The sequence below is a fragment of the Zalophus californianus genome, chromosome 9, assembly GCF_009762305.2.
Source record: "Zalophus californianus isolate mZalCal1 chromosome 9, mZalCal1.pri.v2, whole genome shotgun sequence".
Taxonomy (NCBI): Eukaryota; Metazoa; Chordata; class Mammalia; order Carnivora; family Otariidae; genus Zalophus; species Zalophus californianus.
Window position 1 is genome coordinate 101,309,061 of NC_045603.1, and position 25,621 is coordinate 101,334,681.

A 25,621-nucleotide genomic window follows, 5' to 3' on the forward strand; every position below is an offset into this window, starting at 1 on the left:
AGTTGGATTTCATCGTGGAAGCTCATTAAACTCAGCTATTAATGGATGATCTTGGCTTAATGTGTTCCCACACTTGAGTAATATTTTATTCAGAGAGAGGCCTTTGTTCCCTTCATCCAAAGTTGCTCATTGCATTGGAAGATATGGCAAGACCCAAGGACATACTGACCTTTTATAGTTTCTACCTTTTGCTTGAATCCCTCAAGCAAAAAATAAATCCCCTGAGAGACTACTATGTACCATTCAGCCACAGTAATAAGGCAGCTGTATTTGAAAATATATTGATGTGATCTGCATATTTCCCATGCAGAGTTACCATGATGTGATCTGCATATTTACCATGTATTCATCATTTCACTCTTTGCACAACCCTGGGGGAAAGTACTGTTACCAGCCCAATAGACGGATCAGGAAACTGAGGCCCAGGGAGGTTAAGAGGCTTATCCATGTTCCCTCAGCTGGTTTAGTGCTGATATTGGCCCCTCACGTGCCCCTTCTCTACCATTCCACATACTGAATTGTGTGTGCTCAGCACCCAGCAAGGGGTGAGGACACTTGCCCACCGTAAGATGTGGGCACGGGTTGGTACAGGCAGGGGAGGCTGCTGAGGTTCAGAGGGACATCAGGAGTCCTGCATCTTCATCTCAGCTCTGCCACTGATCAGCTGTGTGACCTTAGGAGGACATGTTCCCCCCGGGGCTTCAAGTTTCTCCTCCTGGAGGATTTGAACCAGGTCACCCAAGATGGCTTCCAAGCCTGGTTCTCTGTCCAGACCATTTTTGACCTTCAGCTATCTGACAAGCTGGCTCTATAAGACAAACTTTCCCTGCTCCAGAACCCTGCCTGTGGAGGTCCATATTCTTCCCCTTCCTTCCAAATTTGCTCCTGCAGATGGGTCTCTTCCCACATGCTTCAGGCATCCCATTCTTACTGTTGGGTCTTTTCCTATGCTGTTATCATCTGGAACATTCTCCTGTCCCCTCCCTTCTGTCTCATTCCACCCAAAGACTGAGAGCATCCCCAGACGACGAATCAGGTCCCTGACAGGAAGAAGGGCAGAGCCTATGACCCACGCCTGGAGAAGCCTGGCCTCGCTGGCCTTGCGTGAGCCCAGTGTCCTGCAGGAAGCAATGGCTACAGGAGGACTCACCTTCCCAGGGGCGTTCCGTGGGGTAGGCCCCCACAAGTCAGGGCTTCAGCACAGGTTCGTGGGAGACTGGGGGTGCATGCCAGGCCCTCGGCCCTCAGAGGCATCCTTCTGAGCAAGGTGCACAGTGTGTCAGTGAAATCCCTGTCAATGAAATCAGGGGATCAAGGGGCCGTTTACATTTCCAACTTTTGTGCCCCTGAGCTGGAAGCCTCTGAAAAAGGAAAAATCAGACTAATTTGCACTTCCCAGGAGACCAATTATGGAAACACCTACAATTTAGGAAGGGAAAAATATCAAAGATTCCAAATCAGGAATGCCCTTCATCATACTGCGCAGAACATGCTGGAACAGCAGCTGAAATTAGTCTCCCTGCCACACAACGTGCCTTGTTCTGGTACACATGTCAGTAACAGATGTCACACCAGCCACCAGAAAGATGCTCCCTTTAAAGAGACAGAAGAGCCACCGAATCCTGCTCTAGGGCCAGAGTAGTCCAACCCTAGCCTGGGACTCGGGCCACCCGCCACCTGCTAAGGGCAACAACACCACCGGCAGCCCCACAGCCCTAACAGACACTCGGCGGTTCCCTATATCTTACCACCCCCACCAAAGGGGACTTCAGGTCTCCCACTCCCTCATACGAATATGATCCATCCTGGACTCTTGGCTTGTGCACAATGTAAATGCTATAATACAACAGTGCGACTTGGGGGCCCTGCCCACCCCTCCTTAGGACCAGCTGATTCCTTCAAAGGCAAGGGCTTGAGCCCCGTGAGTGTCCTGGAGATGTCAAATGATGGTTTCTGTAGAACGTCGGAGCTCATTTTGTACGTGACAAGACTGATTAATAGAAGCTAAAGCCCCCTGGAAACCAGGACTCCGAGGCCTATGCTCCTTCCACTGCCCCACGTTGGCTCACAGCCCCCTGCCATAAGTCACAGGCCATCGCCCAAGGTGTTTCTTCCAGAAGTTTTTTTCCCAACAGAATGCACTCCGCCCTTTTTGGCATCCAGTCTGCTTTCTATCCTACTCGGCATCTCTACAGAGAAATCCCTAGAATTTTTCTCTACGACAACTTTCAGGCCCTCCCCTCCCAAATCCCCCCTACTCTAAATGATATCTTGAGCCTGTCTTGTCCAGAAGGGTGAACATCACCCTTCCTGGAGTCCAACAGCCCAGCTGTATCCCACACCGTCCTCTCACAAGAAACGGCACAATTCTCAGGACGGGGACCCCTGACGTCCAGCTGTCATTCAGGAACCAGTTAGGTTGCAAGCTGGAGGTCACTGCTATGTGTTTGTTGAATGCTACAGCTGAACTTCAAGATTCTGAACATCTGACCTGTCCCTCTACACCATCCATCACCCCTCATTTGCAGGTGAGGAGTGAAGACACCCCAAAATGACGTAATATCATCAAGATCGCATAGCTGGTCAGACGCAGAACTGAGACTGGGACATAGCATGGGTTGCCCAGCTCCTGAAATGTTAGCACTGTCTGTGGTCTTAGAAACCAGTTTATTCCAGGCTCTCTGGTCCCACGTCATTGTGTTGCCCGCTCTGTTGGATTTGGACTCCTTGTGTCTCCTGCCACCGCCCCCAGGCTCTCCCCGTGGGCTTCTCAGTTTCCTGGGCCTCTCTGTCTGAGGTTTGCAGAGACGAGTACATCATGTACCCAGCTGAGATTCTCAGCAAGCTCACCACGGCACAGAACCCATTTTGCCAGTACTCTTGCCCCCTGCAAGACAAGCTCCCTGTCCTCCAGCAAGTACTTAGCCAATGAGAGCAGGACCATGACCGTAGCCAAGACCCAGCCGCCCCAAGCAGCACCACCTGCCCCTCCGTCTGCTTGCCTTTCCACTCAGGAGAGGGCTCTGTCCTCAAGGGCTTTGGACCCTCAGGCTGCTTTCAGATCAGGCCCTGAAGGTGGGTCGACCATGGTCGGCTTTCTCCTGAGTTATTATCACAAAGCAGGCAGCTCCTTCAGTCCTCCAGAGCAGAGACTGGGGAAGCCCTTCCACTTTTTGCTAAGAGGAAAACTCACTCCCAGATTCAGCCCAGCCAGTCATAATCCGTTTTGTTGGGAGCACTGAGCCCTGGGCTTCCTAGGCAAAATGAGGCTGCCAGGCGTCCCTGTGTGCAGGGCACTGCTGCGGAAAGAGTGAGCCTCAGAGCTGGGCTTGTAACTCACTATAGCTGCTGCCCAGCATGGGCAAGGCAGCCCGTCACTGGGCGTGCGTGTGCACACATGCGTGTGTGTGCATCACTGGGCATGCGTGTGCGTGCGTGTGCGCATATGTGTATGGATGTGCGTGCACGTGTGTGCCCGTGCAGGTGTGCAGATAACAATCCTCACGTGGATGTCACAGGAGCGCTGTGAGCGTGGAGAGATGGCACAGGAAACCTAGAAATATCAAGCATTCTACCAACTGGACAAATTGCTCTTTTGCTCTTCCAGATGCAGCAACGCACTCCCCTCTCTGGCCTCACCTGTGAAGCAGAGGGCTTCTAGAGCCCCTGCTGGTCTGACACTCTAGGAGTGGAGGACTCTCCCGCCTTCCTGCCACTTCTGGGCCCCTAGTGCACTAGGGTCTTGCCTGTAGACCGTGGCTGGGATGACCTTTCCGATTTACTGCCTCTTTGTCATCTCTTTTGTCTCTCTCTGGCCAAGCTTCTGTTGCTGTCCCTTACTGAGCCTTCCATGGCAGTCACATAGGATGTCCCAGCTCCTTCGCCCTGGGCCTTTTTGAAGGTGGCAGGGGATGCCCTCTAGTTCCCAGATCAGATACCATGAGGAGGAAAGACTTTTTGAAAAGTGTTAAACATTTGTGAACATTCTTACACGATGTAGGAAAGAGGAATGTGTTCTCAGAGAAACGGCATTGAGGTCCTTTTCTCCGAGGGCCACTGTGGGGTACAGTTCTTGTCCCTCTGGACCAAGACTCTGGGTAGGGCCAAGGCCGCAGAGAGATGATTTTGACTGGCCCAGGGGCTAGGATTAGGAGCTGTAAGCCCATCTCAAGGGTGAATGCTGCTTTTGGCTCCCTCCCTTACCCCTTCTCTTCTCTTCTGACCCTCCCTCTACCCGCCACCCCTCCCCCACTTCTCCACATCCTTTGCGTTGGCAGATGGAAGTCTGAAAGTATGATCCATCCCCCGCCGCCCCCCAGGGATACTTGAATTTTGTTAGGGGAACTTTGGAAAGGATTTTAGGCAGTAGGGGGAGAAAGAAATAGGAGGACTGTCTCCTCCTCCATTTTTGCAATGAGGGAGTAAATTGGTGAAAAATAACAATTATCGTTGCCTTGATATATCATTTCTACATATGTGATCTCATTTGAACCTTATTATAGAATCCCTAAAGAGGCTGTGGATTACATTACAGCGAGGAACCTTCAGAGAGGTTAAGTGATTTGATCCACAGCCCACAGCGGCCAAGTGGCAGAGACAGGACCAGAACTCAGGCTCCCTGGGGCTGGGGGGGAACCTGCACAGGGCGGCTTGTTGCCCCTGGCCTCACGTGCTTCCGGACATGTTGGGGGTCGTTTTCTGATCCAGAAGTGATAGGCTCATTCCACCTTGCAGGCATCGACTATCGGGTGAAGATGGTGCGAGTGGACGACTCGTTCGTGGCGCTGCAGCTGTGGGACACGGCGGGGCAGGAGAGGTGAGGAGCGCCCCTGGCCAAACCCTGCCTCCTCCACCGGCCGCCGAGAGGGCTGCAGGTGCGGGCTGCGGGGGAAGCCGTGCAGCCCCTGACGTGTGGCCCTCGGTGGCAGGTACCGCTGTATCACCCAGCAGTTCTTCAGGAAGGCCGATGGTGTCATTGTCATGTACGATGTCACCGCCAGACAGTCGTTCCTGTCGGTCCGGCAGTGGCTGAGCAGCGTGGAGGTGAGCTGGTGACCTTCCTAGGAGCGCTGACGCTGACTCCTGCCTCCCCCTGTCCCTGCCCGTCTCCTGCCCGTCTCCTGCCCGGTCCTCTGCTCTTCCAAAACCTGATTCAGAGCCCGCCTTCTCCGCGAACACCCCGGTTCAGGCGTCCGTACGGCCATTCACCCAAGCCCAGCTCTCAGTACTGGGGATGAATGAGACTGACACAGTCCCTGCCCTCACGAGGGTGGGGGCTTGAAAACCAGATCACACCCATAACTGTGTCATTACAATCGCCATAAGTGCCTCGAGTGAATGGGCTGGGATTGGGGGAGGGCTCAGAATGGAGAGAAACCGGTGTTTAAACTGAGCCCCACCCATGTTCTTCTCCTTTTTGCCCCTCTGTGTTGTTCTGGCTCCCATGGGCCCAGCTATGCCCAGCCCAGGAGTGGCTCCACACAGTGTCTTGGGGCCTCTGTCACAACCCTTCCCAAGAGGGGAGGTTGATCTAGAATGTGAGCACCCCTGGCTCACCGCACAGTCACCCTGGGCAGCGCCCACAGGCAGCAGACCTCTTCTCTGAATTCTGGATTGGCCACAAGACTCGACTGTCTTGATTTATACTTGCAATAAGTTGCTGTGTAAGTGCTTTGTACTTTCTGGCCATCTGCCTGTTCTTCCTCTGCCACTCAGATGCAGCCTTCTCAAGGCCAAGGTCGGGGTGCACAAGGCACGTATTTATTTGACAGATCCTCAGTGGAGTCTTTTAACAAAACCGTCAGCTAGGATGCCCCACCTCCTTCCACCTGCAGGATCCATGTGTTGTTCATGTATTTGTCTGAAGCCCTGCCAGGCACTGTTCTAGGCTCTGGAAATTATAGCAGCAGATAAAGAGACAAGGTTCCTGTCCTTGTGGGGTTTACTTTCAACCTGCTGCTCAAGCCCCTAAGACCTGGCATAGCCCTTACCTCCTTACCACACTGTACCACTGCTGTGAAGGACACAGTTGCCAACCCAGCTCCCTGCCTCTGGGTCTCTTGAGAACTGACACTGCGTAACAGGCGCTTGGCACGGGCCCCACGGAACTAGTGCTCAACAGATGTGGGACGAGTGAATGCATACCGCTATCGTTGGGCGGGCAGAATCCTGGAGTTCTTCATTTCTTCATCCTGTTGGCCCTAAGACCTGTGATTCCTCCCACCAAAATCTGTTTCTCTTAGAGTTTAGATTGGCTGGGCCACTCCTCTCTCTGCTGTGAATCCACATCCCTCTCATTTCCAGGAAAAAAGAAGGAACAAGAGTGGAAACCAGATTCAGGGATTCTCTGAAATTTGCTCCATACAAATTATTTCTCGAAATGATCGTGCTTGAGAAATTTACAGTAGAGAAAATGTTAAGTTTTGACATGTAGTGAATGGCTCTACGCCGAGCTAATAATGGAGGCAAATGGGATGGGTAATGTGGAAGCAATTCCTGTTTAAACTTCGGAATTTATGACACGATTCTTTTTTTTTTTTTTGATAGTGCGGCAGATTTGTCTTCCTCACAGAAGTTAGGCACCAGGAGAGACGTGAGGGATTGTCTAATCTGGTGGTTCTCAAACTTTCTTCCTGGGAACCCTGGGAACATGAGGGCTTCCCCCAGGCACTGGGGAGGGCTCATCCCCCAGATCATTCAGCGCCACCTCTGCTTCATTCAGTTTTCTCTATTGGAAGTCCAGGCACAGTTTTGTTAGACGGGAGAGCTTCCCTGTGAAAAATCACTGATCTAAAACAGCCATCTCATTCTCAAAGGAAGAACTGGAGGCCATGACATCTGTACCACCCAGTCTCTTCCCAGCTATGCCTGTGTCCTTGTCCACTGATATTGACATCTTGAGACAGACGGGAGCAGGCAGAGGCAGCTCGAGTAGTCTGGGATGAGTAGGGATGGGTAGAGGAAGCAAACTTGTGGAACTGTGCTCTCTGCCCTCAGTAGGGGCTGTCGCTTCTGGGGCCCCCGTTTTGCACCCAGAGCCCGGGATCTGGCTGGACAGGCGGAATATCAGGTTGAATTTGGCAGCAGCGGCGGTGAGGCAAAGACATAGCAGAGGGCCACCGTTGCAGCTAGAAACACGAGTTCGGTCATTCTCTGGAAAACCGGGCCAAGCCCCGGATGTCTGGCATGTTCCCAAATGGGCTGAAAAGAATTGTCAGCACGTACCTAGCGAGAGTTCCCAGGGAAACCCTAGTGCATCGATGGCCCAGGGAAGCCACGTGGAAATGCACTTAACTCAGGATTCTCCAGGTGAGGGTGGGGCTTTCCTCTATAATTTGGAGTTTGAATGTTCCGTCTTGAGAATAGCAGCAGAAGGTACAGGTAAACTCTAAATGGGGCTGCCAAACCTGGATAATCAGGATTCACCTGTGGTGCTTTCAAACAAAACAGACGCCAGGCCTTCTCTCCCAGATAGAATGATTCAGAGCCTGGAAATACAACTAAGAAAAAGAAAAAAGCAACAGTTCCCCAAGTGATTTTGATTCTCAGCTGCCATGATTCCAAGCCTGAAAAGTGCTTCTCAAAGTTCAATATGCATAGGAATCTCCTGGGGAACCTTGCTAAAATACGGAATTTGACTCAGCAGGTTCAGAATCTTGGGTAGGCCCTGCGGTTCTGCATTTTCTAACAAGTTCTCCAGCCAGGCCAATTTGGCCAGGCTGGGGACCACACTTTGAGAAGCAAGGCCCTGAATCACTTTCAGAGATGTCTGTGTTCCTTCCACAAGAATCCGCAGAGCATCACCCACCTGTCTGGTGCGGGCGAGGCGCTCTGGGGGACTCGGTGTGGGGACCCAATCCAGTGGCCCCAGGGGATTGCAGACAAGCGCAGGGGTGGGGGCAGCGGTTGTGTGAACCTGTGAACAAGTGTCAGATGGCGGAGTGTGTCGAAGGTGTGGAACAGTGAGTTCGTGAATTCAATTATTCTCAAGATTCTTGAAAAGCTAAAGTCATTCTGCCTTGGCAACCAGCAATCAGAGGTGTCAGGTGACAGATTAAAACCTGACACCTAATTTGATCAGAGGGAACTGAAAATAATAAGTACTTTGTATTTGTGGAGCACCTTATTTTTCCATGGAGCTCCAAGCACTTTGCCAACTGCCTCACTCGGAGAAGGGAGGGTGGAGGGGAGCTTTAATAACAGGCTTCACGTTCTGAAGCCTTATTATTAAGTGAATGCTGGCCAGCTGTTGGCATCACCCCTTCCTCCTGCAACCTGAAAAGCAGTGCAAGAAGAAAGGGCTTAAATTGCCCCAGATTATATGTGGCAAACACTCACTCTTGGAAGAGGTTGTGTGTTGGGGGGAGCAGATGCTTGGCGGGGGAGGGGGGTGCCTATGGAGTCCCGTGAAAAGGAAGTTCTTACCATCCTAGCTCAGCACTTCCTGGCCGCGGAACTGGCCAGTCACCCGATGACAGAGTGGACCAGAATCTCTGACGGGTTCCTCCTGGGCCCCACATTCTTACGCCATATGGCATTTCATCCTCTGGGGAGGGGAGGGGTCCAGGGTGGAGCAGGAGTGTGCGCAGATGAGAGGACCCTAGAGGATCCTTCCAGTCCCGACAGAACCAAATCCTCCGGTGCAAGAGACCTAACACACACCTGCGCAGCTTTATGAGGTGGGAGAGCCCAGCCCCCATGGCTGGCCCCCTGCCCCACCCTCCCTCATTGCCCCCACCCCTAGGCAGCTCTACCTTGCGCACAGGCCTTCTGCAGGAGAGGCCCAGGCACACTCTGTGCTGATTCTCCTGTCATTTTACATTCCCTGTGTACCTTACAGCACATCAAAGCAGGTAGCCATTCCTGCCACCTCAGCTTCCCCAGCCCTCCCCTACCTCCTTCTCATCTCTGCTAGGTAGAACTGGTTTAACCAGTCTAATCTAGAGAAGAAACTGGCTGGGCCCTCCGGGTCCCGTGTTTAGACCATGGGACGAACTGGACATCTGGAGACTTTGGGGCCTGTATCAGTTAGGGAAAATCGGCTTTGGTACAGGTCTGAACGGGCTGGTATTTTCCCCGAATCCAGTTTGTGGGTCCCCAGTGTCTGCAGTCTTGGCATGTTGAACTTCCTGTTTCAATCTTTTGTCACTCTGAGGGCCCTGTATTGTTAGGCCTGTAAGTCAAGGAGGTGGAAAATGACGAGGTCATGAAGCCAACAGGAGCAGTGACCCGAACTGGGAAAAAACTTGGAGATTAATTTAATGCAGCCTCTTATTTTATAGAGGAAAAGTCCTGCAATCCAGAGAGAGGAAGTGACTTGTCCAAAAGTCCCCACAGCTTGCCAGATGCCCAGCCAGAACTAGAGTCTAGTTCTAGCCACTGTGTTATGCTGCATTATGCATTATGTGACAAGAAGATCACATGGTCCATGGGTGAAATCTGCTTCTGAAGAATAGGTGTTCATTTCTTTTTCAGTCCTTCCCATTTCCGCCTCAAAGCAGAGCACTTCATTAGCTCAAAGGGGCCAGGCCCACTTTCCGCTCCCTTTGTGGACCACTAGCTAATTCTCATTCTGTGATCTTTGTCATTGGAGGCAATGCACAGCGCAGAGCAAAAAATAGCAGTTTGATTTTTTTCCCCCATGTTCCAAGTTGAGCTTGAAGTGCTGGCAATTTAAAATGAACTACACAAATAAATCTTGTTTTGACTCATAGTCCAGGGGGTGGATAAATATGGAAACCCCCAAGATATAATTTTGCAGTCATTTTTTTCGTAGCATAACTACATGCTTTAATGTGCTGAGAAATTTTTTGTTCTGGCTCCAGAGAAATAGCAGCACTATCCTGGCTAAGTGCTTTTTCTTGCCTCCCAGCAAATGGATATTAACACACACACACACACACACACACACACACACACACACACACACAACTACAGCCAACCAAACCCAACAGCTGCACGTTCTGAGCTGAATGCCAGTCCTCTGCTCCAAGTTGACAGCTCATGTTATTTAAAGTCAGAGGTGGGTAATCTTTTGAATTTCAACACGTCTGTCTTCCAACAAGCTCAAGTTCAAAGAAAGGCAACTAAAATGGTTGGAGGTATGGAAAGGCTTCTGGGCCGGGTGTCAGCGGATAGGAACCAGCTGCGTAGGTCCATCCCATAGCTCATAGAATAGAGTCTGTGAAAAGGAGTGGGTCCCACACACAGAGAGGTCATGTGCACGGCTAAACAGCTTCGATTCCTTCCTCTGACCTGCCATGCCTACAGAGTTCTACCAGCATCTATAGAAATGTCACCAGAGGTGGGGGTGGACCTTAGACTTGTTCGCCAAAGGAGGTGCACTTTAGACTTTTAAAAGGAAGCGTTGCTTCATCTGGTGGGTCATGATGAGCCTCTTTGTGCCAAGCAGTATATAGGCTGAACAACTATCTGGGTACCTGAAAGGTGTAAGGTTTGGGCAGAGAGCTGAAGACTTGAGGTTAAATTCAGAGAGGGCCATGAGACAACTACCCCAAACCCAATTCTCCCCCATGCCCTGTGTCAGAGCCTGGTGTTGGGCCAGGGTGCTGATGACTGACTCCCATGATGGATGGCACACTCTCTGGCCTTGTGTGTGTGCTCACTTATTTTTGCCATATTTTTGGAGATGCGCCTAATTCTGTATCAGTGGCGGGCCAGGGCCCATAAAGGGAAAGGGAGTTGTCCACAGTATTTGCATGAGAGGAACAATGCAAAGAACAGAAGCCACAGCTCGGGGGGGGGGGGGGGGGGGGGGGGGAGTATGGGGGGCTTTTTTCTGTTCCTTCTAAGATGTTTTATTTTTATATCCAGGAATTGCTTTAAAAAAGGAAGACTGACCCCCCTCCTTCCCTCAGAGAAGCAGCCCTGCTGTTTGTGGTGCGCAGGGCTCAGATGCTGGGCTTGTGACTCTTCCCTATCTGATCCTATTTGGTCATTCGGTATCCACCATCCCTTTTGCAGGCGAGGAGACTGAAGCCATCACCCATTCCAACATACCTGAATCCGGGTTCAAATTTTGCCTGGGGATTTCAAGTCTGATGCTCATATTGTCAGAGTTTCCATGTCAAGAAATCCCACAAGCCTTAGTCATCCCTCACACATAAATCTACAAATATCTTTCATGTGCTCGACACAGCAAGCCTTTTGGCCCATTTCCCTGCTTCCTCCTTTTTTCCTTTTCTGTGAAAAAGTCTTCGCACAAGTTTCTGTGGCACAACACAGTCAGAAAATGGGGCTATTCCCATTACCCAGCACTCTGGTAAGAGGAAGCCACAGCATGGTCTCTCTATACCATAAGTGGTTTCTCATTTGCAAATATTTGGAATAGGGTGCGATCCACTTAGCACCTCAACTACAGTGCACATAATTTGATCTACTTTTGGTGGCTCAGAGGACACATTCCAAATTATGGAGTGCTTTTGAGCCATCATTACCAACATGAATTACCATCTGACCCTGGATAAATGGAAATACCACTTTGAGAGAGTTCTAGTTAGTAAGACACTAAATAGCAGAGAGTTCACTGGAAATCAGAATTTAGAGAAAAATGTTGGAGAACTGTGGACCCATATACTAAAGGGTCCTCATAACTCGGTGACTTTGTTATTGAATGTTCTTTTGAATTCTCTGAGTCTTAATGTTCTCATCGAGTAAATGAGAATTTTTTTCACTACGGAACTGCAATAAAAATGAATGTGTAGATTAAGGAGCCATGGAGGCTTAATCTCAAAAACAATTGCATTCAAACTGAAAACGTGTGAACCCATTGGAAGGACTTGGGACATGTATTTGAAGTGGTTAGATCCAGTGGCTAAACTCTTGGCAAAACTGTAAGCCATTGTTGGCTTCTGTCATCCCCCAACCCTGTCTATTTAGTAAAACATTTTAGCTACAACGAATAACTATTGGTTACCAAATTATTATTAAAAGCCCCTAATTAAATATCTCACTAAGTAAAAATAACAACCTGCTTACATGTGAATATTATCATATTTACTCACTAATAGCTGTGCACCGTGGGCCCTTTGTTTGGACTTGGGGGTGTGGGCCCCTGGCTCATATGCCACAGTCAGCGGGGGAGTAAAGAGAGTTGACCCCATGAATATGCCTGTTACTTGTGGCCGGGAAGTAGAGCTTCTGTGGCCACCGAGCTCTTCCCCACGCAGGCCTCAGTGCACCTGATGACAGGGATCTGTACGGCCCCGCGTGGTGACCTCCAATTCCATATACAACAATCACAGACGGCGCTGGGGACCCAAAACCATGAATCAGAATTGGACCCAACCCTCAGGGAGCTTATGTGCCCCATGTGAGGCCCCTGAAGATGCCACTTCTAATCAAAGCAGCCCCTAGAACTGCTCTGAACCTCACTGCATTAATTCCTTTGCTTCATTCTGGTTCATTTAGACTAAGTCTGGTCACTTAGGAGTGCTTTCAGGGACACTATCAGCCGTGGAAAAGGACCCATAGTTCACTGGCGTCTACTGGCCCCTCATCCTGTTACCCACAGCACACCTGGGGGACCCTGCATGTCCCATCCAGCAGGGATGGGTGGGGAAGGAGGTCACTGCACAGCCCAATCTGGGAGGCACCCGGAGGCAGGCCTGAGGCACCTTGCAGAAGCCTTGTAAACTGAGGCTCTTGGAGAAGGTGACGCTCCCTCTCAGCTTTTGGGATGACTATATTCTCGCCTGGCCTGTTGTGGCAGCAGGGGATTCGCAAGCCAGATTGCATCTTTCCCACCAGCATTTTAAGCCTGCCCTTCTGGGCTTTCCTTATGGATGCTTCTCTCAGTTGGGGGATTATCTGTTCTGCAGGAAGCTGTGGGAGACTACATCCCTGTTCTTCTGCTGGGCAATAAAATTGACAACGAGAAAGAGCGGGAAGTTCCGCGAGGCCTCGGAGAGCAGCTTGCCAAGGTAAAGAGGAAACGTTTCCGTCTCTCTGGACAGGGTAGGACCCTGAAGGCAGTCAGGCCTGTGCCCAAGAGCCTTGGTGGGAGCTTTCTCTGGAAACCCCCTGGGAAGGAAGCAAGTGGGCAAGGTGGGTGTCCTGGCATCATGGGAATGGCCCAACTCCTGCACACGTGAAACTTTCTATAGAAAGCCACACATCACAAGATAGACTTGGCTGGGGATGACCAGAGTATGGGGAGTTTTCCCAAACTCTCTTCGTTGGGGCTCAGAATGATAAGTTCTTAGATAGTAAGAGGTTACTTATTTAAATCCCCTATCTGATACTCAAATCTCTTCTTCTGTGTTTCCACTTGATCACCTCCAGGGATGAAACACTCACTATCTGTAAGGCAGCTTAGCTTGTTCTTCTTTGAACAGCTCTGTTAGAGAACTTATCCCTTCTATCAAGATTGAGCCCCAGGCTGTGAACTTGAGATAAACTCAGGGCATGCACTCAAAAACTTAGCTTTTAAAATAAGCATCAGCCCTCTTGCCCAAGCTGGGGACCTAAGAGGCTTGATGGAAATCAGAAAGCAAACAGTGCTGTCTCCTCAGCTGTTTCTCCTGCCTCCGAGTGGTTTTCAGGGAACTGTATTTCTGGGAAGATGGAGGTGCTTTCCAGCCCCAGGATTCCATACTTTTTAGTGTGCTTGCTCCAAACAGGGACTCATGGCCCCCAAGGCTGGGCAAATGGGCACCGATGGTAAGGGTCAAGGAGAAAAGGAGGAAAAAGGGTGACGAGGTAGCTGTCTCTCTGCCCTCCCTTATCCACAATACCGAAATTTGAAAGAACTCTGCCGACAGAAAGTTTTCTCCTATCTCATCTGGCAGAAAAATCTGACCAGAACTGACGGGAAGCTACTTATGGTCTTTGTTTACCTTGCTCCAATGAATTTTCAAATGTTTCACCAAAGGAGTATTAGTATGTTTGATTATAGGGTGTTGTCCCAGACCCATGGAGGGTAATACAATATACAGTATATACATCTGCTATTTCTCTGAAACTCAAAGTCTCTGGATTCCAAAGTACATCTGGGTCCAAGGATTTTGGCTAATGAACTGCAGACCTGTATTTTTATGATCCCATTTTTTTTCCTTTTGTCTTTTTTTGGTCCATTGAAAGCAAACAAACAAACGAAAACAAGGCTCAGAGAAGTTGTGATTGACTTATCACACGGGTCCTCAGGGGTGGAGTCAGGAAGCCAGCTGGAAGGCGAATCATGTCTTCTAATTCTAGATCCTATTTACTCCCCCCCCCCCCCCCCCCCCCCCCCCCCCCCCCCCCCCGCCCACCATGGAGCCTTTATTCTTCCACAGACTGACCCAGAGTCAGGCTCCAGCAGCAGTGTGGATGGGGGCTGGGTGAAGGGGACAGAGGATGGAGCGGGGCCCCTGGGGCGTGAATCAGGAAAGCTGAACTGGGAGCCAGTGTTTGTAGTCTGCTGATCTGCAGACCACAGAAGTGTCCTTGCTCAGCTGCCTGCATCCCCACAGGGCATCAGCCTCCAGCGCTCCATGCCATTAGCACTGTCCTGAGGAAGCAGGAAATCTATTAACAGGACTGCTAAATGGATATAATGATGAGCCTTGACCAAGAGCAGCACAGCGTCTGCCTACTGAAGTGATGGATAGTTGTCCTGTGGCCTAGGCAGCTGGAATATTAATTAACTGGTGTGAAGGAGATTTTCTACTGGAGCGCCTTCATGACATCTGCCCCAAGGGTCGAGGAATGCCAGTGTCCTGGGAAAATCCCCGCCATTAACTCCATAAGTCATTGAATGAACAGACCCACCGTTTGCTCCAGGCCCTTGGTTTCCCTGACTGTGCAGTGGGAAGAACATGGCCCATCCGGCCTTTGTATCTTTGCCTGCATTGTAGGCTGGTGCGAAAAAGAAACGAGCATGTACATACCTGAGAGCAATTTGGGAAAGTGTAAAGCACTAAGGCAGCATACTGTTTTGTGTTTTACAATTGTTATAGCTCACCTGGGAGATGGTTACAGAACTTGCCTTAGATAGGGAGCCCGAGGAGAGGGAAATCAACCTCCTCCTCCAGAGTAGGGAGGAGGAGAGGAATGAAAGGGGTGTGCGAGGGGAAATGAGGGATGTGGGTAGAGGCAGACAGCATGTTCTCCCACCTCCCATGGCTCCGTTGAGCTCCCCCAATACTCTTTCTGTCCCCTCTGTTTTATGATTCTAGGAGAACAATCTGATCTTCTACGAATGCAGTGCCTATTCCGGTCACAACACCAAAGAGTCCCTGCTCCATCTTGCCAGGTAAAGAGGCACATCACAGCAGACAGGGGCCAGTGGGAAGCACTGCATTCACCTCTGTGCAGACCATACTCCCTCTGTCTGCCTGAACCTTCAGGATAAAGGGGCTGGAGGCCTAGGCCTTTGTGTGGGATTCAGGGACAGCCCTCTGAAATACAATAAGGACAAAAAAGAAAGCCTCCCTGCCTCTCACCCCCACTGTAGTCTTCTTCTGCATCTTAAAAGCTGCCTTTTTCCCAGGGATCTTCTTTTTAAATGCAAATGCTTCTGGGAAAGGTCATATCATAGGTCCCTGAACACTGGCTAATAGCAGGGATTAGTTGTTGGCAGCCAGCTGGAAACAACAACAGTTATAATGTGGGCTCCAGGGGAGGGGGTGGAGAAGCCAGGGAGAGGAGGGGCTCTTTGGGGGGAACTAGAGGCACCAAGGGGACAGCGCTCAAAGGGTTAGTTCCACCAAAAGACTGTTTTCATAAGCCTCTGCCTGTACCAAAATTAAAAAAAAAACAAAACATAGAGCATCCTTTCTCAATACTTGGACATTCACTCATTTATTCACTTATTTATAGGCATTCATTTCATTCCATCCATCCACCTACCCATCCATCCATCCACCCATCCATCAATGAATACATCCATCCACCCACCCATCCATCCATCCACTCACCCATCCATCCATCCATCCATCCATCCATCCATCCACCCATCCACCTATGAATGCATCCACCCAACTATCCACCCATCCATCCATCCACCTGTCCACCTATGAATCCATCCACCCACCCACCCATCCATCCACCTATCCACCTATGAATGTATCCATGCACCCATCCGCCATCCCCCCATCCATCCATCCACCTATGAATCCATCCACCCATCCACCCATCCCTCCACCCATCCACTTATGAATCCATCCACCCACCCATCCACCATCCACCTATGCATTCATCCATCCATCTCTCCATCCATTCATCGATCCATCCATCCACTCACCTATCCATGTATCCAGAACAACTTTATCTATGCATTGGAGAGGTTATGGAGTTATGGAAGAATATGGGGAAAGTTGTAGGCTTTTCTCTGACACTGATTCCTAGGCCAAGTCAGTCTACCTCTCTGAGTTTTGCCCCTAACATAGGAACATCAGTCATACCATCCCTGCTGACTCAGGTTGTTGTAAATATCAAAACAGATGCTAAAGGTGAAAGCACGTTGAGGGTATAAAGCAGGGATAAGATACTTAGCACTATTTTTAATCCTTCACCTCTTACATTTAATCTGGAACTGTGGCAACATGGGACAGACCTTCTATAGAGTTAATAACCAAAAAGTATATTTTTTGAGTCTCTACTGTGTGCCAGGTACTATGATAGGCTACAGAGACAGAGAGACAAAATACACAGTCTCTGCCTTCAAGCAGCTTTCTCGCCTGAGGGAGCCACCCAGGGAAGCAGTTCATTCTGACATGGGGTGATCCAGTTATAACAGAGGAATAGTCAGAATGCTGTCAGGGATACTTTCACCACCTGGAGAATCAGGGGAGGCTTCTTGGAAGCGGTGTCATGAAGGATCCATATTGACTAAACGTCTTTACAAATTATGGTTACGTTTCTGTACTTCCCCGGGGGAGACTTAAATACACTGATGCTCTGGTGAGGCTGAGTTCCATCCTTATCATCCAGATGGCCTATAACCAAAGGACCTAGCAGCTCTCCACTGCTAACACTATACCTTCTCCTCTCCCAGGATCCTCAAGAAACAAGAAGATACAGCGAGGGAGGACACAATACAGGTTGACCGCCCTGCCAAAAAGAAATCTTGCTGTGGCTGATAAGAGTCCTCCTAGGCCTGCTCCATGCAGGCATGAGGTCACAGGACTTACCCTGAATCCTGAACATGGGCTCCTGCTTGGATGCTTCCACCACAGCCTGCCTAAGCCTTTATTTCTGTCAGTGACTTGCCTCCACCAACAGGAAAGGAAGCACAGCCAGTCAGAAAAGCCGCTCTTGAAACATTTTGGAGTCTTCTTTCTCTTCTCTCTCTAGACCCCAGGTGCCCATTTTCCCCCAGCTTGGTTTTGTGGGGAAAAGAAACAGATGGGCTTTTCCAGAAAAAATCACCACGTGCCTTCTCCACCTCCCTTCTGCTCCCCTTGCCCTTAGGAGCTGCAGCACCCTGGTTGCCATGGCAACTGCACAGGGCCAACGTGCTGCTTCCTGTAGGCCAAAGACACAGCACTGGGGCAGGGCCAGGGCGGTGGGTCTTCCTTTGGCTCCTGTTCTCTGGATATCAATAGGATGCTCTTGGCATATGCTTTGTGGACCTTGAGATGCCCACGTGGTGTTGAGAAAAGCAAGCCAGGGCGTTCACATTCTATTGCACACCCCAACCCCAGGGGTCCTGCTCCTTGCCAGGCTGCAGAACCCCGCCTCTCAGCAGCTGCCATGCCTCCTGTATTTGTCCCCTTGGGATCTCTGGAACGTGCCTTACAAGAAACCCACACCCACTCCTCTCAACCACCCACCCATGACCCTGACTCCAAGGTCGACTGTGGGTGATAAATGTGTGCCTGGGGTTAGGGAGTGGGCTTTCCTCCTACTTAACTTTGACTAAGAGATGAAAAGAAAACAAGGGAAAAAAAACCCATCTGCTGCTAAACAGAGCGACCATTTCTGGAGTATAAATAAGGTATATATAGCTCCGTAAAAGCCATTTTCCAATGTTTCTCAAAATAGCTCTTCAAAAAATTGTACATGATGATTAATGGGGTAGATTGACATGAACGCAGTGAGGCCCAGCACCAGGTCCATAGTTACAGACTTCATTTTATTTTATTTTTTTCCAGAAGACTGTATTTTAAAAAAGAAAGTATGGCTGTGTTGTTGACATATAGCTGGTGTTTGAGAAGTGAGCAAGGTGTAGCTGCAGGCTTCAGCACCCCTAGGACTTCACCAGCACAGGGCACTTCCATTACAGGGAATGATCTGGGCCCATGCGTGGTCCCTTCGTCTGGGTGGTGGTGGGTTCCCAGCCCCAGCAGGGCTCAAGCATCACTGGCTGGCCGTCAGGGGGGCTGGCAAGGGGAGGACATTCTTGCCCTGGGTGGGAGCCTGGATGAAAAGATCATAAAGATCACTCCCCATTACCACTCTAGGGTTGCAGGCCCAGCCCCACAGGAAAGTGAGTGGTATCCATACCCAAATGGGACAAAATAGGAAGGGAGAGGAGCAGAAAGTCTCCACAGGTCTCCAAGAAGATTCAAGACAACTGTACACAGCCAGCCAGGCAGGAGAGAGTCTGCTGGTCAGAGTTCCCAAGGGTGTTCCCTTGTAGCCCCCTCCCTGGACTCCTAAAACGGTCAGGGCCCCATGGGTCACCAGAAAAGTGCCTACCTCTTTTTTGCAGGCTTTTCTCTCCCTCATTTAGTGCTTGGAGGCATGAGGGAGCCCCTGGAGGGTGCAGCACAAAAGCCAGCACTGAGCACCAAGTGGTGCCCCACGATCTTGGGTAAGCCAGATCCCTGTCTGGGCCACCATTTCATCAGTAAAATGAAGGGTGGGTTCTTTGATGCTTCTGGCTCTTCTTGCTCAGAGTGCTTATAATGATACCTTCATTTTCCAACTTAGGCTGGCCCTGGCCCCCAGTCCAAATTTGAAGGGAACTCACAGGAAACTCCTTTCTCTAAGAGAGGGCCCTGGCAATTGTCTCCTTCGTGGGATGCAGGAGATGATGGGTTACCCTGAAGTGGCCCTCCAATATCTGTGTGGGTGTGTGTTGCGGTGTGAATATGTATGGTTGTGGGGGTGGGGGCAGATAGGGGATAAAGATCACCATAAAGAAAGGAAATCAAATCTCCTGCTTCTGAAAACAAAAAGGCAGAGATGGCAGTTGGAATTTATAGGGCAAGTAGGCTATATCTGGAGTTTCCCAAGCCCACAGATACCTTTCTCCCCTATACCAAGTCCCTAGCTTGGGGCTGCATTTTTCCATTTAGGAAAAGGGCATTCAGGGTTTAGAGCAGTGTGGAATGACCCTAGTGCCTGACCCTACAGCATGTGGGGTAAATCCCCACAAAGCCTCAAAGGTCCAGGCAGAGAAGTGAGGGCAGGAAGGATCTTTAGGCCCCTGCTGATTCTTTCTCTAACCCCACTTGAAACAAGTATGGAGGATGGGAGTTCAGAGAGACTCTGAGAAGTTCTGTGTCCCCAGGTTGAAGCTTCCGCTTCTCTCCCCGTTCCCTTTACGCTATCAAGGTGATCAAAGTCACGCCTGTGGCTATGAGCCTGTCCCAGGGCCAGGCAGAGTGCTGTCAGAGAAACCTCTGGCTCCAAACCATTTACATTTCTGCAGTGATCTTGAGCAAGTCATCTGGCCAGGTTTCCTGTTCGTCTGTAGATCAGAGGTTTCAGTGTCTACCTCACATGGACACTTTAAGTATTAAATGAGGCAATGAATGTGAAATACTTAGCACAGTGCCTAGCACACATAGGTGCTAACAAGTAGGGGCTACCATTGTTGTCAACACTGAGTCACTGCCCAGACCACTAGCCTTGCCCTAATTTCAGATTGAGAACAGCTAACACTTACTAAGCATCTCCCCGTAAGTGGGTGCTCTCACAAACACTACCTCATTTGAGTACCCAGTTGCTGAGCCCATTTGCCTGGCATACGAACTTGTTTTCATCATTGCCTCTTGGCCCTGTCCTCCTTTGTTCCTGTGGGTTTCCCTGGTTTTTCCAATCAGTACCCATATTTTATAGTATCTATGGTCTGCTTCCACATAATCCACATAATCCGCTCAGCCTCTCTGAGTGTGGTTCTCCAGGACGCAGACAGCAGCTGAGACCTGGTACCAGGGTGTTTACCTAAGAATGATCTGTGCTCATTACCATCCTTGGCCCCACATTTTCTTCCCTATTCTGACTCCTTGTGCTGCTTCTGGCAACTGCTGCTGCCCTCAGCCCTGAGTTGCCAAACCAGGGGCTTCAGCACCAAACCAAAGACCCGGTTGTTTTTATGGGTTTTTGTTTGTTTGTTTTTAAGATTTATTTATTTATTTGAGAGCGAGAGAGAGAGAGAGAGAGAGAGAGAGAGAGAGAGAGCATGCACAGGGTGGAGGGGCAGAGGGAGAGGGAGAGAGAAATTCAAGCAGATTCCACGCTGAGCGTGTAGCCTGATGCGGGGCTCGATCTCACAACCTGAGGTCAGGGCCTGAGCCAAAACTGAGAGTTGGATGCTTTAACCAACTGAGCCACCCAGACACACTGCCCCAGCTGTTTTTGTTGCTTGTCTAGCATTTATCTTAGTTGACAGTCTGTTTGGGTTCTTTTCTGTTCCTCTGTGATACACTAGCTTTCTTCTACCTCTCTCCATCCTGTACTCTTTCTCTGTTCTTAACACTTCCACCCAATCTTGGACTCCCCTCTTCCCTACTCTACCCCCTGGGCCCATTCCAAGCCACACCTGTATGTTCTATCAAAAATAGCTCAACTCTTTGTCTCTGTCACTAGCAGTCAATGCCCCAAAGGATCTTAAACCAATTTCAGCTAAGGTATTAATGCAAATGGTGGTTTAAGGTCTATATGTCTACTTTAACAAAGAATTTTAAAGAAGGCAAAACTCTAGCTCAAGGGAATAAATCCCTAGTGGTCATGGGGGTCAAGTATTTAGGACAGAGGTGCCTTCTCCTAAGGTGGTTTGCTTTGAGTATTTTGGGACTCTGTCTCTGGGTTCATAAATGTTTATAATTGTTATGTCTTCTTTATGAATTGACCCTTTATCATTATAAGGTGTCCTTCTTGCCTTTGGTAACAATTTTTGTCTTAAAGTCTATTTGTCTGATATTAATAGAGGAACTCCAGTTCTCTTTTGCTTGCTATTGCTATTACATTTTCCATTCTTGTACTTTCTCCCTATTTATGCTTTTAAATCTAAACTGTGTCTCTTGTAGACAACATATAGTACAATCATATTTTTTAATATATTCTTCCAATCTCTGCCTTTTCATTGGAAAGTTTACTCTGTTTACATTTAACATATTGGGTAAAGTAAGATTTATGTCTGCCATTTTGCTGTTTCTTTTCTATATTTCATAAGTCTTTTTGTTCTCTGTTTCTCCATTACTGCCTTCTTTTGTGTTAAATAGTTATTTTCTGGTGTACTATTTTAATTATCTTGTTATTTCATTTATTATATATTTTTTAACTTATTTTCTTGGTTGGTGCCCTGGAAGTAACCCTTAATATCTCAGTTTATAACAATCTAGTTTGGATTAATACCAACTTAATTTCAATACTACACAAAACATTGCTCCTGTATCGTTCCATTCCCCTCTCCCGTATGTTGTTATTGTCACATATTACATCTTTATACATTTTCTTCCTGTGAACATAGATTTGTTGTTATTGCTTTTATGCAGTTCTCTTTTAAATCAGATTTTAAAAGAAGTTATAAACAAAAAAAATGGATTCATACTATTTCCTATATTTAATTATGTAATTACTTTTACCAGTGCTCTTTATTTCTTCATGTTGATTCAAGTTACTATCTAGTGTCTTTCACTTCACCAGTATTTCTTGTAGGGAAGCTCTGCTAAAGACCACCCTTCTCAGTTTTGTTTATATGAAAATGTCTGATTTATCTTTCAGTTTTGAAAGATAGTTTTGTCAGATATTGAACTTTTGGTTGACAGGGTTATTTTCCCCTTGCTACTTTGAATATACCATCCACTGTTTCTGGTCTCATGGTTTCTGATGAGAAATTAGCTGTTAATCTTATTGAAGCCCTTTTGTATGTGATGCGTTGCTTCTGTCTCGCTACTCTCAAAATTCTTTGTCTTTGGCTTCCAACAGTTTGATTTTGATGTATCTAGCTGTAGATCTCTTTGAGTTTATCCTGCTTGGAGTTTGTGGAGCTTCTTGGATGTGTAGATTGATGGATTTCATCAAATTTGGGGAGGTTTTAGTCATTATTTCCTTAAATATTCTTTATATCCCTTTCTCCCTCTCCTTTCCTTCTAGAACTCCTGTGATATACATGTTGGCATGCTTGATGGTGCCCACAGGTTTCTGAGGTTTTGTTCATTTTTCTTCATTATTTTTTGTGTTCCCCAGACTGGATAATCTCAACAGCCCCATCTTCAAATTCACTGATTCTTTATTCTGCCTGCTCAAATATGGTATTGGGAACTTCTAGTGAAATTTTTGTTTCCATTCTTGTACTTTTCAATTCCAGAATTTCTGTTTGGTCCCTTTTATAATTTTGTCGCTTTATTGATTCTATTTGCTGGGACATTGTTCTCAGACTTTCCTTTAGTTCATTAGACATGGATTCCTTTAGGTCTTTGAACATATTTAAAATAGCTGGTTTAAAGTTTCAAAGACCTCACATTGCTAGCCATCTGTACTGTGCACAAATCAAGTTCTGCTTACCAGTCCTTGCTTCCTTCCTCACACTTCACACATTTCCAGAACTTGTCCTATGCCTTAGCCCCACCTCTAATCTCCTCCCTAAAGCCTTTCCTGTCTTTTGGATTGGAGGAGGGTTATGAAACTCAGAAATCTTTCAGGTCTGAGAACCATCCCCTCCACCTTGAGCTTCTGGATATCCTGCTGGAGATGAGCTGCCCAAGGATATGTCCACCTCCTTGAGGAAGTGAAAGAAGGCCAGAAATCCTCAGGCAGTGTTCCCTTTCCTGCCAAGAAGCCAGACATTCCACAAAATTTCACTCAGAAGGGATAGGTAGGGGAATACTACAGATCAGAAGTGTCCAATTACTTCAAAATAATGAAATCACAGTACACGAACATACAGAAACAAAGATTTAAGTAACTTCTTGCTGACTGGGCTTAGGAGCACTGTCACCTCTCCTCCTGTTATTTGGGGGGAAAGAAATTGGCTACACAATTCCCAACCAAGTTCAGTCAAAGTCTATAGGATTTTACTTTATTACTTATTTCTTCCCTTCGTATCTGGGTGTGTGTGTGTCAGGGTGAGAGGGGTAGAGATGGTGATGGTTGACATGATGTAGGGTCTTTCTAAACCTCTTCCACTTCCTAACTCCATCAATGTCCCTATTAATAAATATGTTAATTATCAGCAGTAACAGTAACAAAGAACATCATAACTCCAACTTTCACACAATTCAGTGGAGCCAGTTTCAGTGAAGTGCCCTAGTTAGGAAGAACCTTCCCGGAAATGACGGGAGTTGGGAAATCATATGGTGCTTGGATGAGAACCTGAAATCAATGTAGAAACTGAGAAGCATTTGGTGAGGTTGTGTTCATTTACCATCTTGGGGCAGGACTAAATCAAGTCCAAGAATGGACCCCTCTGTCAGGGCTGGAATTTCATCAGGACTTTGGCTCTGATTTGGAAGTGGTGCTTGCAGGCTCTTAACATAGCACCAGGAGACTCCCAGCCCAGCAAATGAGGACTCTTAGGGCCAGTGAGGCATGTGCCATCATAATGAATTATGACTGGATCCATCTGACCTATAAAGGTAAAACTACCCATAAAAACTCTGCACTACTAAGCAAAAATGCCCAAAGAACATGGACAGAAGGAATGGGATTTTTTTAACTTGGAAATGAAACAGGTAGAGCTCAAGGAGCCTCATAATGCAATTGAGTAAGATGACTATGGAAGTAGAATTCATTGAGCATGTGTAGCACCAGGTCAAGGACAGAGTGTCAGGGTATGATTTAACATCCAGTCCATAGGCTCCCCAAGGCCATTCTGTAATAATATTATATTGTGCTTATTTGTACACAGTGCCCACAGGGCTGTAATGAGTGAAATGCACTGGGCTGAACTCCTGAGCATTCATCTCTGCCTCATGCTTGGCACAGTGTCTGGCAAACAATGTTTGCCTTGTAGGAACAGTTGAGAACAGAGCATCATTTCTCAAGAACAAGGCCCACCACTTGGTGAGCCACTCCACTGGAGCCCCAGTTCCCAGAGGCTAGATGACTGGGTCCCTGTGATCTGGTAGACCCATGGGGTTGCCTCACTGGTTCAAAATGAGCTCCTGCTTCTGGCTCTTAAAACAGAGTGCTGAGAATCATTCCAGCTGCTGTGATTCAATTGCATTTCAGACAGTGTGATGCCCATCAAAGCATTCCATCTCATCACCCTGCAGCCTCCCCAGCTGTTGCTGGTAGCAATCCATTACCCTCAGGCGGCTCAACAACTCAGTCTGACTTGGGCTCCATGCCTCTGTGCATAAAAGATGCTTCTTTACCTGGTTCTCTTCCTCCCTGGTATGGAACCGACCATCTTTACCCAGACTGTGCCTCTCCCAGATGTTTTCTCTAACCCATAATGATCTGCTCAGAATAAGAACCTGCACACAAGTTGTGTGGCCTTAGGCAAAAGCTGGAACTTCTTGGTGCTCTGAGCCTAGCTTCCAAATCTGTAAAATAGTGTTCTCTGTCCTATTATCTGCTAGTGTGAAGGTCAAACAAGACCTCCGGGGAAAGGGTTTAGTCAACTGAAAGCCTCTAGACAAATGTTAGTTATTACATCATCTGTCTCCCTGTGCAAAAGACCAAAACAAAATAAGGAAGAAAAAAAGTCCCACACTTCTTGGTAACCAGGAGAAGCTGGGGCCTCAGGTAAGAGCATCTCCCATTTCTCTGGGCTAGTAGAATAAGGAAAACTTGCATTCCTTCAAGCTACAGACTTCTGTCTAAGAATGCTTTGTATCTTTCCCCTCTGCCTTGAAATGGGACAGGAGCCCAGCATCACAGACTACAAGGTTCTCACTGGCAGGGTTCTGGTCTCATTCATTTTTCTATTTACATAATAGATGCTGGGTGTGTGTAGTTTTGTTGCCCAGTCAAGACTTCAGATAGTGCACTGCTAATCAAACCACCTTTACATATATGGTTTACAGACTCTTTCATTTTGGGATGGTAAAAAGCTCTGGAGTTGGAGGGGAGTGATGGTTGCACACAATATTGTGACTGTACTCAATGTCACTGAATTGTACATTTGTGAATGGTTAAAAATCGCAAATTTTACATTTTGTATATTTTACCATAATACATTTTTTTCAGAAAACACTTTCACAAACAATTATGTTCCATGAATAAATATAGGATTGATTCTCTTCAATGCCCAACAACTGAGGGTCTAAGACATTTCTCTCAGGTTTTATCAGAGATAAGGGAGCAGAAAGGAAGACAGGCTTATTTAATGCCCTCAATGCTTCAGTGTACTCAAGGGGAAGAAATATCTGGAAACCCACAAGTATACAGTAGCATTCCATAAAAATGCCATGACCACAATCCCCCGGGTCCCCTTCCCTTAAGGGCCTCAACCAGCCCCACCCCACCCTGGATTCTCCTAGCACTTCTGCCCCTGCACACC

At 48.1% G+C, this 25,621-nt stretch overlaps 1 protein-coding gene across 7 annotated transcripts in view; it reads left to right on the top strand.

The window, feature by feature from the left end:
* The window catches only part of CRACR2A (calcium release activated channel regulator 2A), a 125,917-nt gene extending 105,607 nt beyond the window's left edge, over positions 1–20,310 (top strand). For 4 of the 7 annotated variants that reach the window (XM_027591631.2, XM_027591632.2, XM_027591634.2 and 1 more), the window contains 5 exons: positions 4,735–4,816; positions 4,929–5,043; positions 12,840–12,941; positions 15,177–15,253; positions 16,997–20,310. In XM_027591631.2, coding sequence (XP_027447432.2) covers positions 4,735–4,816; positions 4,929–5,043; positions 12,840–12,941; positions 15,177–15,253; positions 16,997–17,081 — 461 coding nt within the window. In that variant the 3' untranslated portion in view covers positions 17,082–20,310. Of the gene's footprint in view, positions 1–4,734; positions 4,817–4,928; positions 5,044–12,839; positions 13,113–15,176; positions 15,254–16,996 lie in introns of those variants that run through there. The other 3 variants (XM_027591627.2, XM_027591629.2, XM_027591630.2) reach the window with 1 other exon arrangement.
* Positions 20,311–25,621: the final 5,311 nt, after the last annotated feature.